At 35.3% G+C, this 9939-nt stretch overlaps 1 protein-coding gene across 1 annotated transcript in view; it reads right to left on the bottom strand.

Annotated features, from left to right (window-relative positions):
- The window catches only part of LOC103807974 (retinal dehydrogenase 1), a gene marked incomplete at both ends in the record, with an annotated part of 10114 nt that extends 4563 nt beyond the window's left edge, over positions 1-5551 (bottom strand). The window contains 2 exons of the mRNA XM_009080725.1: positions 2094-2234; positions 5447-5551. Of these exons, the coding sequence (XP_009078973.1) occupies positions 2094-2234; positions 5447-5551 (246 nt within the window). The remainder of the gene's footprint in view (positions 1-2093; positions 2235-5446) is intronic.
- Between the last annotated feature and the right edge of the window lie 4388 nt (positions 5552-9939).

The following is a 9939-nucleotide window of genomic DNA, read 5'->3' on the forward strand; positions in this document are numbered from 1 at the left end:
AATACCCTAAATACACATTGAGTGTTTGATGTGCAAAGGAAAGATCTGAGTTATCTAGAACTCTTAACTGGGAAGAATTCACTATGAAAAATAAATACTTGTACAGAAGAGACTCTCTTTTCTTGGCTAACTACTAACTGAGCGAACTAACTTGTCTTATTTGAAGCCAGGACTGACCATTAGAAAAATGATAAGTAAACTATTCATTCAACATATCTGTCTTTTCAGCTGACCACCTCTGTTCCATCCACGGAGACATCAGCACAAATCTAAGGAGTATGGTTTGGATTAATGCCATTTTGATATCCCTAATAGTTGGGATATCTAGTTAAAGACCATGTGCAGTTCTTTAATAGTGTCAACATCTTTTTATTACTCCTAGAATGCTTTTGTCAAGTTTGCTGAAACAGAGACACTAGACATCTTCAGCTCTGCGAACAATTCTGTTAGCATATTCAGTAGGAAATGCCCAGACTGTTGTTTCAAGATCTAATCAGATCTTAGAAATGCATTTTTATTTTCTAATTTTGCTGGGGTTCTTTCACATTTCAGGTTGGATCTAGAGACTGCTCCTTCAAGAACAATTTATAACCAACAACTCCCCTGTGAAGTCCACAGTTTTAGTTGTGGACACATTTCAGACATCATAATTTGGAAGAGCACAGAACAAACTGCAATGCTTGATGGCTTTCAGCAACAAGGAACCGATTAAATGGGATATGCCCTTGTCATTCCAGGCTATACATCTGGCACTGTTTTTTTTTCCATGTGGACATGGGAAAAAATTATTCCCTGGCCTCAAACTTATGAACCCTCTAGATTTCAACATCAACAGCCTGAAACACAATCCTCAATGGCTCTTGCAGTACACTGCTTTGACTTCTAGTAGCATACCTATAGGGCTTCTGAGCCTCTGAAGCTGCTTATCATTAAACAAAACACTGAAGTGGAATAATTTTCATCCTGGTCAGATGCATGAACACAGGAAAATGCATTTTCAATGACCTTTGGGTGTCTATTTTGATCTCAAGTGTACAAGGCTCTTCATTATTCTATAGTACTAGTTTTTCAGGTGGGATAAGTTGTGAGTGAGTGGAGAAAATCTCTCTTCACTACAACAAAGTCTGCGAAGCATTTCAATCAAGCATACCTTATCTAAAAGAGTAAATAGTTAATGTAAGTAAGGTGTAGAAAATATAAACAAAATCAGTAAAATAGAAACTTGGAAGAGGCACTAAAGAAAAGTGATACTTTCATATTATCAAAGTGGCAAATGAGAGCAAAAACCAACTCAATGTTTCATCTTTCCTATGGAAAAATATATTACATTTTCATCCTCTTTGCTTTTATAATGACTTAATTTTCATCCTCTTTTCATTTATATTGAATGAGGCTGTACAATAAAGAGACAAATGCCAGTTTATCCGATATTTAACTGACAAGAGGCACACTTTTTCTATATGTTATTTTTTGCCTTAGTGCACAATCTGTATGTGGTGGTGCTACAATTTGTATGTCTAGCATTAAGTGTGGCAAGATGGCCAATACACAGTAGCTGGTAATGTCAGGACATCATTCCTCATGCCTCGTGTTCTTCTTCCTTTTAAATGATTCATTGCTGCCTTTGGCTCTGGTTAAGCTTCACCATTCATTGCTAATTGCAAGTTGGAGTTAATGAAGGGCCAGTGATAGCAAAATATATAGCCATGAAATTAAAAATTTCTCTGAATTCTGTCTTCTATCATCTGTAAGCACTGAACCAGGCTTTTGACTACAGGCCTGGATTTGGGCTTTGTTTTAGACAAGTGTTAACTATATGATCTGTATTAATGTGCCCTTATGAATCAGGAATTCAAATTACTGAGATTGTAGAAAGTTTAGCTACAATTTTAAAGCTAATCAGATACTCAAGTACTTTGTGAATGTGGGATGTTAATAGACCAGAGTGCAAGCCAGTTTACTGAGGTCTATTTGATGTAGAGATGGAAAACAAGTATCGAGACAGACTGACTTTCCAAGGAGTAGCCATGTTGCACTTGCTTTTAAGAATCGGGACTTTTCTCCCAGTCTTTTTGTTCACATGTCATACTCACAGCTAAAATCAGCCGGTCTCTTTCAACTAAGTCAGCTAGTTTATTCAAGAGCCTTCCTCGCTCTGAAGCATCCATTGTACGCCAAGGTGACCCAAGCTCAAAAGCCTTTCTAGCTGCTTTAACAGCCTTGTCTATATCCGCCTGTGAGGAAAACAGAGGAATTTTATAATCAATAATTTATTCTCTCATTAGTCTTTTTGTCTGTTAAGCATATAAAGTGTTTCGCAAAGTAAACATGAGGCAACTCCAGTGTAATCAAAATTTGTGCAGTAATTTTAAATACATGGGTTATTTTCTTTCAAACACTTCTGTTGCTATTTCAGCAATGTGAAATTTTATTAGAAACAAATGGGTTCTCAAAGCTTCTAAAACAAAAACATATTAAGGAATTCTATTTTTAAAATTTGTGCTTTCAAACCCTCTGCATACGCTTTGCAATTACGGTGGTGATACAGTTTAATCTCCTATTTACAAAGAAATGCCAAATCTGTAAGTTAAATGCTTAATTACTCATGATCTAAAAGTAACTTATGGTGTAATGAAGACCAGCTTAGAAAAATGTGGTCCTTAGAATGTTTCAAAAAATGAACACAAATTTATTATTGAGGAAAACTAATCAATGTGTTTATTTTTGAAACATTTAATACATATTTATACTTAAAATTGTTTTTAAACATAAAAAATAGAACAGGTTTAAAATGCTAAACCTAAGTAATTTTCTTTGCATATGCTAGCTAATTTGTTAGTCCATTAATATTCTTTTATAGCATATTTTATTATTCATCATTTGGTTTTCACTATAGAAGGAAAATCTACAATTATATATATGAAACTATCCCGTGCAAATGGTGTATCAGGATTAAAAATACCCAACAAAAAATTAAAAATCTCTTGAGAAAAGGCTTTTAGTACTTGGAAATCTTCTATATTTTACAATTCTTACAGAAGTTTACCCAGGAAAACCAGTGACAGAAAGGAGATTTATTCTAGGTTTGTTTTTTTTAGAAATTTAAAACAAATTTCAATGAAAAAAAAAGGAAGATTCTATACATGCCACGTTTCCCTGAGAAACGTGCATGCAGGTTTGAATGATTTCTTTCAAAATTTTTATACTGCTATTTGCTCCAAGTCTCCTCCAGGAAAATCACTATCAAGGTTTACTAAATCATCAAAGTCAACTAAGTCAACACCAAAGTCTTTGTTATTACTAGGGACCTTTAGGATTAGAAATGAAAGAGTCATCAAACTGAAAGGAAATAATTCCCATCCATGTATGTGTCTATGCTTAGTAATCTCCTCTTTTTTTCTTGAAATACCACTGAAAGACAGTGGACAGCCCTTTGTATGCTCAGATTAAACTCCTGAAATCTCTTGGCTCATTATATCCAAAATATAGATTTTAGCACACTAGATTCGTAATGGCTGTGTAATTTATATGATTTGTATATCTCACTTGGCAATTTACTTAGTAGCAGTTGTCATTACACATTAGTTTGCAAAGCTGTTGAAGAGAAAGCAAACCTGTGTGTCGAGTAGTATTATCTCTTCACTTAATGAGTTGGTAGAGGACTTTTAAAGAAAGAATGCTACAAAAATTTTGAATGTAAAGTGAACAGCTGCAGGTCATGAGTAAGTTAATTTGAGGGTGATCAAATATCAGTGACTCAACTCTATATGGGTATATATATGGGTATATATACATATGGGTAATTGGGATTTAAGAAAAGCAAGGCCGTTAAAAAAATCTTTGTTAGATATATGCAATAATTAAAAGCTATCTTTTTCTAATAAAAAAAATTGAATTTAAAATGTGTCTTCATTATGACCTTCTTACTAATGTGTGCTCACTATTACTCATGTGCTAGACAGCATTAGAAACAATGTTTATTAGGAGAGTCATAATGAAATTACAGACCAGAATAAGTAATACTTAATGAGCAAATGATTTTGAATGCATTTCTCAAAAGACGCTTTAATTTAAGAGTGAATCTATGTACCGTCAATTAGAGTATTCTGAAAGAGAATGTGCTTATTATATTGGCACTAGATTTCTGGTGAACTTATACACAGGTAAGCAATTTATAAGTTTTGCAGTAGTTCTGGATAAAGTGGTGTTTAATGAACATTTTGCTTCTAAGCTTAAAAAATGCTTGTTTTACAAAATGGTCTAAATGTGCATATTTCTTGACAAAACTGTATATATCATTTTGTGCTAAATGTGAAAATTTTTTCTCGGTTATGGAAGTAAAAAACTGGCTTTGAAGGGGAAAGTGTGGAAAATTAAATAAATAAATGCAAACCCCAAAACAGTAATTATAAAACCAATTTTATATTCAGTTGCAGTCATCTGTGAACTGGAAATAGAACCTTGACTTCTCATACTTACTTTCTCAGAGTTTGTAAACAAAAATGTCTTCAGTCATCACGTTCAAAACTGTTAAGCTACATTGCCTGTACTATCTTAAATACTACCACTCCATCCTGCCCCCCCAACTGATGACTTACATTTAAAAGATATGGCAGCATTAGTCAAATCCTTTTCAGCAGAAAACCACATAATATAATAAAAATACAGAGCATAGGGTTTAGGTTTTCATTATATCTTTGGTTGCATAACATCTTTCTGTAATTTTTCATTAAGGAATCTCATAAACATAAATCAAAAATGTTTGTTTACAGTTCTAAACAAGATTTCTAGTCCTTTGTTTAAATTCATTGATTTTTACCTGCTTTAAGTAGATCAATTTTAGTGGAATTAGTGACTATTTGATAGGTCACCTTCAACTTCAGAGTTTTTTTTAGGATTATGCTCCAATATATTTTTCAAAAACAAAATATATGAAGAGGTCATTACTATGCAGAGCCAAAAAAGCTGATGGTAATGATCATCTTCAGAGAATCTGTGTTGGAAATTATAAGTATTTGTCCTCTTCATGTTATCTATAATGATAAGCCATATATAAATGTGTAATGAACAGCTGACATTACCATGTAAAGAAGAGCCAGAAAATAGTAACAACCCCCCCAATTAAGAAATTAGATGTCACTGTTCACAGATAAGAATAAGAATCAATATTAGGAAAAACACTTTACAAAAAAAATATTTCTTTTATTTTTTCCTCGTATGAGCAAGATCCTAACGTAAAGCAGTATATCAGTGTCTCTTTTCAAAAAGTATTACTTTAGTTTTAAAAAAGCATATAATTATGTTTGCAGAAGGTATACAGGAATAGGTGGAATAGGTGCATCGCTGATGAGGTGTCTTATATCACAGGGATGGCTGCTTGCCTTTTTACTTTTAAGATACAGAATCAAATATAAAGCTAGGGTTAGGGCAAGAAACAAACCCCTACCTTGTCGCCTTCTTCAACCTCACAGATTTTCTCTTCATTTGCAGGATTAAAGACTGCAAATTTTTTACCACTGACTGAATCATGCCACTCATTGTTTATAAATATCTGCAGGGGAAGAAAGAATGTGACAACATTAGTAAGACATATATAGATATTGTCTTTTATCTGTTTCAGTGAATAAGCTTATCTTTCAGACTTGAGCGCTGTCTGATTGATAGATACCTGAATTAAAAATGGAATAGCTGTTTCTGTATTATTCTTCAGAGTAATCACACATGCACTTAGCCAGGATCAGCATTATAAAACTGACGTCCTTTGTAGAGGAGAACTTCCTCTACATTATATTTTTCCTTTGTTTCATATCATAGAAATATGCTGTTTTGAAGGGACCCTTCCTCTCTCAAACTGGAGTCTGTGTTCTGCAAGTGAGGTACAGCCCTAACACCTACCTAAAACTACCTGGGTTTCCTGTGCTCACAGGGTTGGTAACGATGGAGGGCCTTTCTGTTACATGACCTGACAGAAGTAACCCAATATTGGGGTATAGTAAGTATAGTACCTTGAAGACCACTGTTGTATTTAGCATTGCTTTGATTTCTCTTCAATCTCTGCTGCCAGAAAAATGAAATCCCAACCAAAGAAACCCTAAACCAACCCATGAAACAAAACCTCCCACCCCAAAACCACAAAACCAACAAAACCTAAAGCATGGTTTTCTGAAATCGAAGTCAAGACTGAATAACCCCACCACAGTCAATTGAATGAGTCACAGAATAGCTGGCAAGGGTGTAAGGGACCACAGTGGGATCGTATGGTCCAATCTCCCTGCTCAAGCATAGTTATTCTAGGGCATATTGCACAGGATTCCATTCAGGCAGTTCTGGTTGCTTAGGACACATGTAAGGACTGCTGGGTGAAATTTGAGGTACATATCTATGCTCACAAATGCAAAATAGAACTTGGGTCTTAGTTTGGCTGCACAGGATTTGCCTGCCATCTTTGAGGCACTGTCAGTAAAATTGTCAAAGTGAGTTAACTTTTTATTGGCTGTAGGTTAGCCTTGAAACAGAAAGGGAATGAATGCTTGTTGGAAAGACCTGATTAATGCATAGCTGTTGGAAAGAGGGGACTGTGTTGCTAAGAAGTGTTCTGTAGGTTGCTCTCTAAAGTGAACATGATATGGTATGCAGTCCAACGTTAAGAGTACCTGTCTGTTGTTCTGTGCCCAAACATCTCTGTGACCTCTGGATTTGGGTCAGTGCTGAAATGAGGTTGCCATGCTAAGCTGCCCTCCTCGTGCCTAAGCCCACCTTCCTGATGTTGGTGAGCTGGTGCCCTCTCTTCTCACTCTCTCCCAGTGCTGCTGCATTGCTGGCACACATGTGAGATCTTGATCACGCTCATCATTGAGACCATGTCAGGCTCTGATTGACTGTACCAGGTATTTTGAGCTAAAATTGTGCCTTTCTTTAGGGTTATGGCATCTTGTCCTACCTTTAGTGACTAGAGCTTATCTGTGAGAACAGCTAGCAGAAAAGATTTGATTCCTGTTTCTTCTCCATTAGAACAATGACTTTGAGTTGCTGCTTAGAGTAGCAGGAATATTAAACTAGAAAAACATAATATAGTTTGGGACAGACAATCATAGAATCATAGAATTTAGGGATTGGAATGGACCTTACAGATCACCTAGTCCGAACCCAGGCAGCATGGGTAGGGATACCTCCCCACTAGACCAGGTTGCTCAAGGCCTCACCCAGCCTGGCTTTGAACACTGTCAAGGTTGGGGCAAAGTAGATGATGGTTAACTCAGGGCAAGATGAAGACACCAGAACTGCAGGATAAATTCCTTTTGTCGCACAGACCTGGGGTTGAAACCCTTCCAGCACATATGAAAATATGACAGATTTCAGGGAATAGATACTTTGCACACTGACTGAGTGGTTGTTAGCAATTGCTGAATAGTTTGTGAATAACTGTCAAGATCAATAAAAATATGACCTCTAAATGGATAGGGCAAAAATTTGCTATTAATATATTCTTGTCTCTACATGGGCACCTTATATAAAGTGTCATTGCCACCTCTGACCATCAGGATTGACCAACAATCTCCTGATTCAACAAAAGCTGTCAGGGAAATAAATATTTAAGTCCCTGGAAAATTCAGATAGGTGATGAAGTTGGTTACAAGAGTATCCACACAAAATTCTGAATGTGGTGAAAGGGCAAAGACAGAAGGTAAATTGTTAACATGAAAAAATTCCTCTAGATACACTGCCAAGAAAGGAGACTAAATAAAAGGTAAAAATTAACATAACACTGCTGTGATGTTACTGTGTGCCAAATTCCTATCTGTCTGTGAAAAGAATAGTAGCAAAGCATACCATTTTTGGAAATTTTTAAAGTGCTTGTTCAAATACTCATTTATTGTACCAAACAATATCACCTATAATATTAGTTTAGAATACCTTTTTTATTGATGTTTCTAATACTACTCCTGTTTAAAATATAACTTCACTACATTAAATATATATACAACACTGTATCAGTGCTGTATAAATCAAACTATCCAGGTGTCTTTCATAAGTTTCATAGCAACTCAGGTATGAAAGACAAGAAAGAGAAGAAAAAAGTCAAAACTCTATGTGGAAGCTGTATTAATACATTGCAGGCAGCTGTACTCATAAGTATGCATGCAGCCATGCTTATTCAACCCTGTGCAGTATTTTCTGCAAAGAAACAGGATGTGGACCTCTAAATCCAGGCAACAATGAAGCATCTGCCAACTGCAGCCTCTAGCAACGACTTTGCTGCTGAGAAAAATAGTTTGGGATCATCTTGCAATAGGTTATAGTGTTTTGTCAGTCAGTCAGAACTCCACTGACAACTTGTCAGACTTAAATGCAGAAGATCTTCCCTTCTGTGGAAAGTGCTACGTTGTCTGTAATGACTCATTGTGATCCATGAGGTTTAGGGCTAGAAATTTATTTTGCAAGGATTTAGAAATGTTGTTGCACTTATTTTGTAACTGTTATTTCATGAAAATTTTAGGAAAGATGTTTTTTGTTTCACAACTGAAAAAATTCATGACTTTCAGACTTTTTTTGCAGTAGAACAGGAAATACACATTTCTTGTAGATTGGACTGTACAATCCTTAGTATTTTAAATAGAGCCCAGGCAACAGGCAGTCAAACCCCTTTGTCTTTATTGCCCAGTGTCAGAGTGCAAGAGAATCTTGTTTCTCTGAAATTACTGATTACACTTCAAATGGTCTAATACCATTCTCCATTTGAGGTTCAAGTTACCTGCAAGACAGTATTTCTGACCTTGTTTACACAGTGGATTTTGTCACTTAAATGGCCTGAGAAGAGGATGGGAAGACAAGAACTGAAGTGTCTTTTTTTTTTTTTTTTTTTGTTTTGTTTTGTTTTTTTTTTTTTATTTTTTTTTTGTTTGTTTATTTTTGGTTTTTCTTTTCTTCAGTCCTGGAGTATTTTGAAAGAACCATGAGTTCATTTTATCTGCTAGATGGGAAGTGCTATATTCATGTCTGTGCTGCATGATGGAAGAAGATATTTGACTCTGTACAGTTTTGTCTCATATGGACAACACAATAGCTCAGCTGAAATAAATTTTAGGGTCTTTACATTAGGTATATGAAATATTCCTTAGAATAAGGACCCTCTTTTTGTGAGTTCAATATTGTGCAAAATTTGTACAGGGTTTCAGGCTTCAGTGCTTCTGCAAAATGACTTAAAAGTGCAGTATAAAGAAGAAAATACTGAATTTTTGCTGTGCAAAGATCCCATATTCAGCATCTGTCTATAAACTTATTCTTTGTTATGGAAGAATTTTTATGTAATTAATTATTATTGTTATAACATATGATTCATACTACAGACATGTAGTCTAGAAAGGCAATAGAACTATCAAAAACCCCTTTCAAACTTATGGCACAAGAAAAAACAAATTATCTTCCCACCATAAACCTGCCCCTTGCTATAATCGTTTGACAATGCTCTTCAAATGAGCCCAGTTACCTGTTTCACAGAGATAAAAGAGGTCACCAAATTTCAACAGCTGCTCAGCTGACTGCTCACAAGCTTTCTAGTGCAGACTCTAAACCAGGGAATTACATTAATAGCGCTTTTGCCAGGTGAAGAGGCACCAGGCAGAGGATGGACACATGCTGGATCAGCATTACTCAGGTGAAGTGATGCCCAGTGCTGAATAACTATTTACACCTGTTCCCATCTGCTCTTATAGATTCTGATAGTCATTCACATATTCTTGAGTTTGGTAATGGCAGTAAATTTTAAGATACACATAAAACTTAAAGATTAGTGACCCAAGAGGAGGCTCATTTCAAGTGCTTTAAGTTTTAATTTAGTATTTTCAAAATATGTCATGGAGTCTCATTGTATGCTTTAAGAAATAAAATTAAAATATGTGTCATTACTTAAGGGACTGCTAAAGATTGAAATTGTCAATT

This window comes from Acanthisitta chloris, unplaced genomic scaffold, assembly GCF_000695815.1.
Source record: "Acanthisitta chloris isolate BGI_N310 unplaced genomic scaffold, ASM69581v1 scaffold16308, whole genome shotgun sequence".
Lineage (NCBI taxonomy): Eukaryota > Metazoa > Chordata > Aves > Passeriformes > Acanthisittidae > Acanthisitta > Acanthisitta chloris.